The 11,428-nt window shown below is 37.3% G+C and overlaps 1 protein-coding gene across 1 annotated transcript; it reads left to right on the top strand.

The window, feature by feature from the left end:
• Window positions 1–428: 428 nt before the first annotated feature.
• Window positions 429–2,783, top strand: LOC132641307 (probable WRKY transcription factor 75). Its single transcript, XM_060358246.1, has 2 exons — window positions 429–937; window positions 2,472–2,783. Exons 1-2 carry the CDS (start codon window positions 576–578, stop codon window positions 2,647–2,649), a joined length of 540 nt encoding a protein of 179 aa, XP_060214229.1. The 5' UTR covers window positions 429–575; the 3' UTR covers window positions 2,650–2,783.
• The last annotated feature ends 8,645 nt before the right edge of the window (window positions 2,784–11,428 follow it).

Here is an 11,428-nt window from a genome sequence, read left to right as displayed (position 1 = left end):
GAGATACTATGTTCAAGACACGATTAATATAATATTGTAGTTTGTGCTCCGTATTTAAAACTTTATTATAGTAGTGTTTGCTACGAATACGCACGTGGCAATGAATCCGTCATTATTGACTTAATGAGATACTTTGGAAATTACATGAATATTTTTTAATTTTTTAATATGGGGCGCACTTTTGTTTTTGACATTGTTAATTTGCACTATTTTTTTAATATTAATTGTTGTTTAATATATATGAGGCTCACAATTTTTTTTTTACTACTATATAGAAGCATAGGTTAAATCTATTTTTTTTTTTAATATTAGTTGTTTAGAAATATGAGGCCTAATGTTTTTTTTTAAATATTAATTGTTATTTTAATATATATGGAGTTCACAATTTTTATTTTTTTTTATTTGGGACGGACGACGAGAAAGCGTGGGTTTAACCCGTGCTTCTATATAGCAGTAAATTCACCTTCAAAACCACATTTTCCATTCCTCTTTTTCTTCACACACATCTCCTCTCTACACCTTCCTAGCTAGCTCCTCCCTTAATTTCACACAAACATTTCATTTACACAACTATAATGGAGAATTATCAACCTATGTTCCTATCATCATCATCGTCTCAGTTTTCATTAAAGAATAACAACAACACTCATGCAAAAGATGAATTATTATTCCAAGGAAAGAAACGTACAAATAATGGGTTTTTGGGGCTAATGGCAAGCATGGAAACTCCAAGCTCCGACATGAACAGTGGTGTTACTAGTGGTTTTGCTAACTCTATGGAACAAAACGAAGTTAAATCGTGTAAGAAAAAGGGTGAAAAGAAGATTAAAAAACCAAGGTATGCTTTTCAAACAAGGAGTCAAGTGGATATTCTTGATGATGGTTATAGATGGAGGAAATATGGACAGAAGGCTGTCAAGAACAACAAATTCCCAAGGTCAGTTGTCATCTCAGTTCTTTGTTACTAGGTAGATTTTCTTTTTGTTTGCAAGTTTTTTTTTTTTTTGGATTTGAAAATCAATCGATTCAATTATCTGGCTATTAGTTTAGCCTTTAGCGGTATTATCCTATTTTTTTTGCCTAATTCTTCTCGTGATGATGGATCAACCTCTGATACCTTAGTTATATTTCTATCTCTTCAACAAAATAGGGGCAAGCATCCATATAACCCATAAACTTTTTTTAAGGGTTCTAATTTGAAAAAAAAAATGATAGTCTCTATTTTTGTTCTATCATTTCAACGTTTAACTTTTCTCATAATGATATCTATTCTACCTGGTATTGTCATAATATCAACTAATTTGCAAATTGATGAAAACTTGGTGAACGAATTTTCCGTCTCTAATGAAAAACGCTCTGATCTCCTATGAGAAAAAAGTTCAATTCTCACATAAAGTTTTTTATTTCGACCAAAAGTTGAAAAAGATTTTTTACTAATAAACCAGTATTAAAAATTACTCTAAAAAATTACTCTCAAGTAAATTTTTGTACGACAAAGAATCTACTTCTAATCCAGTCAAGGCTCATTTCAGTTATTATTAGGTAACTCTGGCAAAAAGAAAGTGACCCGAATCAAATAGGCATACAAATTAAAAGGAATCTTAATAACAATCACTTTAGCCTCAAAAGTGATCTATATTAGATGTCTGGATTTTACTTAATTTCTAGCAATAACTTTCGAACTACTGTGATCTTAGATCTCCAAATTCCTTAGAATCGAAGTTGAGTCAAATTTTGAGTATTATTTGGTTCAAAATAAGTGTGATCTTATTAAATGCATATATTTGTAAAGAAACTGATCGCGAGCCTAACTCAATCAAAAAAAATAACTTAAGAGGTGAGTATTGTTCAAGTCATATAAAGAGATCACCCATTTCGTAAGAACCCTATATGAGACTCTTCAATAACATTATCATATGTATATATAGTTCGACCCAAAAATAATAAAGTAAATTGAACCGACAGAACTGCTCTACATCTGCTTCTATGCGTAGAGTATCATTTAGTTTATGCTAAATAGTAAATTGTAAGTCAATACGTGCAAAGAAACGTATTTATCCTTTGATGACAAACAAGAGCCGTAAGGATCCTGAAAAACGACGAGTTTCGATAAGGATTTTGATAAAAAGTAAGGATGCTGGACGTTTTAAAGTGAAATCATGAAATTAAAAAGATCAGAAGTTGTAGGAAATGGAATAATAAATTGGAATCTAAATATCACCGCATATTTCAACCATTGGATTCTCTAATCCCTGAAATTTATCTGGCTACGGTCATTATAAAAATTTAACACCCCTGAGTACTTTCCTACTTTAAACCGCTACTATTAGTTCGGCAGGGCTAATGGCTTGGTCATGGGAAAATGTTAGGTGGAATATAATTAACTCCACATTCTACAATAATTAAATGGAATTAACTCTATTGTCTAATATCTTTTCTCTAATATTTTGGTTGTTGTGTTAATTAATCAGGAGCTACTACCGATGCACGCATCAAGGATGTAACGTGAAGAAACAAGTACAGAGGTTGTCCAAAGATGAAGGAGTAGTAGTAACTACTTATGAAGGCATGCATTCACATTCCATTGAGAAATCTACCGATAATTTTGAGCACATTTTGAGTCAGATGCAAATTTATGCTTCCTTCTAAATATTTCTTTACCTTCAATGCCTAAGGCATATATCTATAAATTAGTCACCTGTAAAATAACACTGCAGTGTGTACATGCGTTTTAAACATAGATGAAATAAAACGCTACTTCATTAGGGAGTTTAATTTTATCATTGTGTTGTAGTAGAACTAAAAATAATGCTGCTATTTTTATTTTTTTTGCAATTTGCATACTTGGGAGTTGCCGCGGGCGGCAGTCTCCTCCTCCTTTTTAACTTTATTCTTTTTTTCTTTAACAAAGTTGCTACCATCTTGAGACTTGTTTTGTGTGTCTTTTAACGCTCTTTCATATACTAAATAATTTATTTATTTTCGGTTAAGTTCACTAGTTTAAGGATTTTTTTTCCTCTCAAGTCTCAAGAACTTCGGATAAAATTGACCTCATATCTTTGTCTTTATAAGTTTTTATTGTGGCTTCTATGTCTTCCATAACTCTCACTTTCTTCCACTAATCAAATGAGGGGTTTATTTTTCATGACTTTTCACTTGTCACGATTCAATTTGTCGAAGCCGCGATAACACCTAACTCATCGAACTCGTTGGATGAACACAACAAAAATGAAACCCTCAACCATGATACTTATAAACATGGATAAGTCTAACAACATATTTAGATATCATAAAACATAAGTCTAAATTCAATACGATGCGAAAATAATCAATACAACCCCAGGAATCTGGTGTAACAAGTCATGAGCATCTAAGGGAATATCAATATAACTTTCTCAACATACAAATAATATAATATCTAAAGTAATAAGAAGTAATGAAAGATCAAAGGGGACTCCAATGCGCTCCGACTTAGTCCGGGCAGCACAACACTGTTGTTTCCAAGTTAGTACTCCTATACTGTCCCTGGACTCTAGCTACTAAGTACCACAGTTAGTATCTACACATGTAGGTGTAGTATTAGTACATCATTATGTACTCAACAAGTATCATTGACCACCCCAATTAGATAGTGCGGGTTGAATCGAAAATACTCACATAAATAAACATATAGAACAAGTATATAAAAATGACAGAAACAACACCTAGGAACAAAATAATTAGTATGCATGCACAAATACAATATTTATAAGAAATGCATGATTATGAGTCTAAAACCAAGTATGCATGATAAAGACTCCAACTTATCTCAGCACCAACACTCCCCGGGCCGTGCTAAACAATTTTGCGAGTTCACTGCCCGAGGTGCTTAGGTTACACAGTGACTCATGAGGAAAAGATCTATATCCACGCGTCATACCTAGACTTAGGCTCAACCAAACATGGACAACTCACACGTATATCTTAACTGCACGGATAACTCATGTGTCATATATAAACACTTTCAAGTGTGAAATCAAATATGTAGATCCTTTCGTCTCAATTTATATGACACTCTTTTCTTTTTAGTCAGTCTAAAAAAGAAGACGACTTACTATATATAGCAACCATTTAACTCTAAATTTTTTATTTTACCCTTAATAAAATGATTTATAGGCACAATAATTTCTTTGATTTGTTTTAGACCACAACATTCAAAAGTCTTTCTTTATTTCTTAAACTTCCACTACTATAAAAAAGGCAAAAATCGATGGACAAAACCGACGGACTGCGTCGATTTTCACTAAAAAATCGACGCAACACGTCCGTCGATTTATGTTACGTCGCTTTTCGAAAACCGACGCACTGCGTCGTTTAAAACTGACTGAAAACTGAGTGAGTCCGTTGGTTTTTTTTTAAAATAAAATAATGAAATCTAGCAACTTGAAATCGTACCCAGGTATGTTCCTTCGCATTAAAGGGCTCTACCGCTAGACCACTCATGTTCTTTGTTCAAATACTTACATTGATTTAATTTCTTAAACTTCGTTCGTGCCCTGTCAGACACTCTCGTACAAATTGGGATGAAGGGGGAATTTATAATGCATATGTATAGTGCATGACTAACAACTAATTATGAAATATATTGCTAAACATTATAGTAGCATATAATGTTAAACTAGAATGTGAGATATGCATATGCATTATAATAGCATGATAGAATGCAAGAGATAGTCACGGCACAGAGAAATAGCATGCTAAGCACATGTAGCAATGTAATCCTATACCTCGAATATAGCAAATAAAACTCCGGTATCTTCATATACGCTCGTCACCTTACATATACAGTACCCCTATATACATAAATCATAATATATGTCAAACAATTCAGTTTGGGAGTACAAGTAGTAAATTGAGAAGGATAAGGCATAGAAACTACATGTACGGTGCAGTAATTGAGATTGGGATATACATGTTGCTGTAACCCATCACCCATGGGTAGCAACACTTTGGATGTTCGTTAAGAGATTGGAGCAAAAATATCAAGGGCATGTAACTTGTAAATCAACTAGAGGACGAGGATCTTGAAGAAATCATGTCAACTGATGCTCCATAAGACCGAAGCACTACAGGAGGTTGCCAAGAAACTCCTTGTTACCGTAGAAGAACTTGCGAAATTGATGGAGAGCTTTTTAATTTACTCTTTATTTTTGATAAGTTGAAAAAGCTGTTGTAAACACTATATTGCAAATTTTGATTATAAAAATGAAACTTTCAAGTTGTATTGAAAATTTTAATGTTCAAAATATTATTTAATAAAATTTAAGGCTCTTAAGCCTTTAAAGTTTTTCTTTCTTTCAAATATTGATCTTAATAGCACTTTCTATACTTTTAAAATTTTAATTGTAGTTCACTCTGTTGAATCATTGGTTGAACTTGGCGCTGATATCACTTGTTGGGATCGAAATAACAGGGCGTCATGTGAAAGTTAATAATTGAAAACCTTGACGGCGACAAATCAGATGACAAAGAAAACTATACTAAAAAAATAAGCATAATATATTAATGTGATTTAGCCAACTGACCTACATATCAAATCAAAAACTAATATAAAAGAATGATGAAAAATAATTAGAGAATAAGTCTACCCTTAAGCAAAACTTTCTAAAAGACTACATTTTGGATACTTTTCTGTGTATTTATTGTATGAGAGAGATTCTTCAATATATAGAGGTCCAAAACCTTTTCCTCCAACAAAAGAAATAACTAAATATGGAAGAGAATTATATTTTCCTTTCAGAAAAAGTAAAGCAATTATAGTTATACTTTGACTTTCCTTCAAGAGAAAAGTAAACTCAAATATGATAAAAAAAATCAAGGCAAAATCTTAACAAATCTCCCCTTTTGGCCTGAATTTTCTTGACAAAAGTTGATCCGTCTTCTTCACATAATCTTCATCGCTGCTGCTTGCTATGGTTAAAAGTAGACATGAGTTAAAAACATTGAGCCTTGTGCGTCAAAGTGAGCACAAGTTGAAAGTGGAGCCCATGCGTTAAAAGTAAACATGGGTTGAAATTGGCTCAAGCGTTAAATGTATGCAGGGTTGAAAATTTGAGCTCATGCGTTAAAAAGTAGGAATGAGTTGAAAATTGGAGCCCAAGCATGAAAAATAAGCATGGGTTATAAAAAATGTCTTTAAAGATGTGCAGGAGCAGAATTGTTGAAAATATGATTGAAAAATTCATCTCCACATGTAGTATTTTGGACCTTTTTTTTTAGTGACAAACTTCGTTATCATCAAATTGGTTGCTCTTGATTTGAACCCATCTTGGACCTATCTTCAAATGTCACAACCCAACCGGAGGGCCATGACGGGTACCTGGTGCTAACCCACCCGGGAACCTCTTATCATACATTCACTTTTACATCTAGGTGAGCCACATAGCTAAATCATACTTTCTATCCATCATTCATACTAATCCCACTGGGCAACAATACATTTATATCACCATCGACAACTATGCCCATATCAATGTACATAAGCCGACGAGGCTAACAAAATGATATCCAAAATATAAGCTGACAAGGCTAAATACATCTAACCATATACACATGTCTACGAGCCTCTAAGGAGAGTATGTCACAACATATAGGCAGGACAGGACCCCGCCATGCCCATAAGTATGTACACAAAAGAATAGATACCAAAAGTTGTAGCTCCGAATGAAATGGAGCTCCGCTACATAGTCCCTGAGTAATAAAGCTATGGATCAAGCCTATCTCCCTGGCCACCTGCGGGCATGACGCAGTGTCCACAAATAAAAGGACGTCAGTACGAATAATGTACTGAGTATGTAAAGCATAATCAACATCATTATAGAAGCATAAGAGACAACATAAGAAATAGCATAAGATGGGAGGTAGTAGAACCGTCGTCATAAACACTTACTTGCTTTTCATAGGGACCTTCTATTTCTAATACGTGATTGTGCACATACATCCTTATCCGTATTCGTATTTATTTTCATATTCATATAAATATTTATATTCATAGCATACCCGACCATGAAGGATCGGTGTTTCACATACCCGGCCATGGCAAGGCTTGGTGATTTATACATACCTAGACCTACCAAGGCTCAGGGTTGTCCGTACCCAACTGCAGTGGTGCGCGCGCGATACATATCATACCCGGCCATATAAGCTCGGTGTTACATATAGTCATACATAAACACATATACGTACGAGCTCATAAGCATCTTTGACATCATTACTATCATTGTTTCATTGCATTTATCCTTAGAGGATCACTTATCATATAAGGAATTTCATAGAACCGTAACATAACGAGAATTATGAGCTTTAGTAGTTTCCAAGATAAAATCATTTGGAGGACATCATAGGCTCATGAAAGAATAGATATATGGCCAAGGAACCATGCCTTATTGAAAGAAGGGTTAGCCTTACATACCTTTTCGTTCAACTATTCCATCACTTGAACGTTCTCCTTCAATGCTCACGTTTTGTTACACCTCGAAAAATTTTCCGTTGGTACGCAAGAGAATGAACTAGTAATGAATATGAGTGCATGATGTCCATGAGCAAGAAACGACGTTGATGACCTTAGGCGAGATTTCGAAAGTATCCGATGTGAGACGAGGAAGTTGGCTAAGTTAAGATGAGATACAAGGTGAGCAATGCATGTGCATGGACGGGGGTGATTAAAATGAGAAGTCTAAGAAATATGGGAAGTTGCAGAATTGCAACTGCCCAGTGGTCGTATATTGCAAAATACGGACCGTAAAGTGCAATACGGTCCGTAAACTGGCAGTCGTAAACTGCCATGCATGGTTTCAACTTTCTGCCAGCCGAGGAAATGGTTAAATACGACCTGGTGGACGGACCGTAAAGTGATTTAAGGCCCGTAAACCATGGTCGTAAACCACCATGAAGGCAGCCCAGCTTCTGGTTCTGGAAATGGCTAATTACGCCCATGGAGGACGAGCCATATAGTGGAATACGGGCCGTAAACCTCCATGGACGACCACTGTTCACCCAGCACAGATTTTTCAATTCATTAAATGTGAGGATCAAGACTTGTCTTATTTCATTACAACATTACACCACTTCTCTCTAAAACTTCTCTCTACATTTATTATATGAGTTTTCAAGGATTATAAGCCATCAATAACATTAAGACAAGTGAATCAAGGATAAGGGAATCATCAAGGATCATCCAAGTCAAGAAATCCAAATGGAGAAAAACTAGGGTTTTGCTCAAAGAGGAGTATTATCAACCAAAGCTTGTTCCTACAACTTCTAAGGTAAGATTCATTATTTTTACATGATGTTTAAGGTATTGGAGAATTAAAGTACATGGATTGTAGAAAATATGGTCAACTAGGTCATGAATGATGAATAGTGACATTTTGAGAAATAGTTTGAATTGAGTTATGAATGTTGTTGTGTTGTGATATGAATGTGTTATAAATGGTATTAAGATCATGAACTAGACACTTTAGACGAATGGACGAAGTTGGGTGTTATGACCATGAATGTGGGTGAATTAGAGGCAGATTGAGGAAATCTAGATAATGTGGATAATGTGAATGACTAATGGCCATTGTTATGATATTAATGAAGGTATAAACGCTAGCATTGGAAGGGAACGTGCAAGTGTAGAATAGTTCGACGAAAAGGTATGTAAGGCTAACCCTTCTTTCCTAAGGCATGGTTCTTGGCCAAATTTCTAATTCCTCTATATGAGTATGTTGTATCCAAGTGATTGACATTCCGAGCTCATAAGCTCACGATCCTTAACATGTATTACGATTGTACTACGCCCCTCATATGACGAGTAAGCCTAAGATATGGATGTAGTAATAATGACGAAGATAGTGATGACGATAATGATAACAATGATGCCAAAGGTGCCTATGGGCTATTATACTTATATGTGCCTATGAAAGGCTATAATGACACCCCGAGCTTATAACGCCAGGTAGGATATATGTATATGAATATGTATAAAGTATGTATACGATTACGAAACGCGCGCACACCTCTGCAGATGGTACGGATAACCCTGAAGCCTTGGTAGGGTCAGGTATGAGTAACCTTGAGCCTTGGTTGGCCAAGTATGTATGAAACACCGATCCTATGAGGTCGGGTATGCTATGTAAATGTTATGTATATGAAATGACTATCTATATAATATGAATATGAATGTGATAAGACTATGTATAAGAATACGAATAAGGACATGTATACGAAATGAGCACAAGTATGGTACGAGTACTATTATGGAATACGGATGACGACGTAGGTGTACTAATACGTATGAAAAATGGAAAGTCCTACGAAAGGCAGGTAAGTACTATGACGATGATATTATTGCCTCCCCTCCTATGCTATTTCATACGTTGTTCATTATGCTTATATATCGATGTTGATCATGCTTTACATACTCAGTACATTCTTCGTACTGACGTCCTTTTGTTTGTGGACGCTGCGTCATGCCCACAGGTGCACAGGGAGACAGACTTGATCCATAGCTGCTTATTCAGAGATTGCATAGCAGAGCTCCATTTCTTTCGGAGCCGTAGCTTTTGGGTACTTATTCTTTTGTGTATATAATTATGGGCATAACGGGGTCCTGTCCCGCTCATACGATATGTCATACTCTTAGAGGCTCGTAGTCATGTGTATGTGGGTAGAGATGTTCGGCCATGTCGGCCCATGTTTTGTATATTTTCTTTTTGCTGGCCTTGTCGGCCTTGTACTTATGATTTGGCAGAGATGCCTATGATATGTTAAATGATGATGGTCGTCTAATGGGATCAATATGATTAACGATAAGAAAAACACGAATTGACTTATGGTTCACCTAGATGTTATGTTATGTACGATAAGGGGGTGCCCGGGTGGGGTAGCACCGGGTGCTCGTCGCGGCTCCCTAGCCGGGTCGTGACAAAAGTGATATCAGAGCAGTTCAGTCTTAGGATGTGTCTACGAGCCGTGTCTAGTAGAGTCTTGGTTATGGGTGTATTGCGCGCCACACTTATAAACAAGAAGCTGCGGACATTTATGAATATATGACCTTCTTTCTTCATAAGAATCGTGCAATAGAGTTATGATGTAAGAAATTCTTGTTCCTAAATCGTGTATTGTGTATTTTAGAAATGCCTAAAAAGGGAAAGGCTACAGCAGCCCAAAAGGAGCACGTGGGAGCCTCAGCCCCAGCTCCAGCTCCTCCACCAAATGCTTCGGGCCAAGATGTAAAAGAGGCCATTACTTTATTGACTCAATTGGTTGCGGCCTAGGCTCAGAGGCACAGTTCAGGGTATGGTGATAGGGCTGTTAGTGCAAGAGCCCGTGATTTCATTACTTTGAACCCTCCGGAATTCTTTGGGTCAAAACCGGAGGAGGATCCCTAGGACTTTATTGATGCTAAGGACGCTCCGGTTGATACATGTTTCAGACACCGAGTCGGTAGAGCTGGCGTCATATATATTGAGAGACGTGTCGATCCAGTGGTATACAGTGTGAATGGCTTCACGGGGGGCCAATGCACCTCCCCCGGTATGGCAAGAGTTTGTTGATGCTTTTCTCCGTCATTATATGCCCCCAGAAGTTCGGCGAGCTAGGGCCGATAAATTCTTAAATTTGAGGCAAGGCAGTATGAGTGCCCTAAAGTATAGCCTCCGCTTTAACTCCTTGGCCAGGTATGCTTCGGCCATGGTAGCAGATATGGGCGACCGGGTACACCGATTTGTAAAGGGCCTAGGGCCCCATCTGATGGACAAATGCTTGACTGCGTCCCTTCAGGACGGTATGGATATTGCACGCATTCAGGCACATGCTCAAAACTTAGAGGAAAGCCTACAGCAGCGGAGAAGTGAACGTGAACAGGATAGGGGACATAGCAAGAGGGCCAGATCTTCGGGCCCAATAAGTGAGTCCAGAGGCGGACACAGGAAACAGTTCCCTAGACATTCGAGATATTCTATGACCAATGCACCTCCACGGTTTTCAGGCCAGAGCCTTGATAGATCTACTCATCCCGGGCCTAGTCAGAGTTATTCGGGGTCCCAGTTTAGAGGTGATTCAGGCCAGTCAAGGCCACCTATACCACGATGTTCCCAGTGTGGGAAGTCGCATTGGGGTCAATGCGATTGGGTTCAGATGGTTGCTATTCATGTGGTCGACCGGGCCATATTATGCGTGATTGCCCCTCAGTGCATGGTAGAGGTAGGACCCAGCCATCAGGGTCGGTAGCCGGATCTTCGGCATCTGTACACCCTACGGGGCCAGGTTCACATGCGCCAGTCAGCCATGGTAGAGGTAGAGGCAGAGCTCCCAGTACTAGCGGTCCTCAGCACCGTATTTATGCTTTGGCTGGACGCCAAGATCTTGAGTCTTCTCCTGATGTGGTCACAGGTATATTATC

The sequence above is a fragment of the Lycium barbarum genome, chromosome 5 (assembly GCF_019175385.1).
Source record: "Lycium barbarum isolate Lr01 chromosome 5, ASM1917538v2, whole genome shotgun sequence".
Lineage (NCBI taxonomy): Eukaryota > Viridiplantae > Streptophyta > Magnoliopsida > Solanales > Solanaceae > Lycium > Lycium barbarum.
Note: the sequence above shows the minus strand (reverse complement) of the source record. Positions and strands in the feature narration are given on the sequence as shown.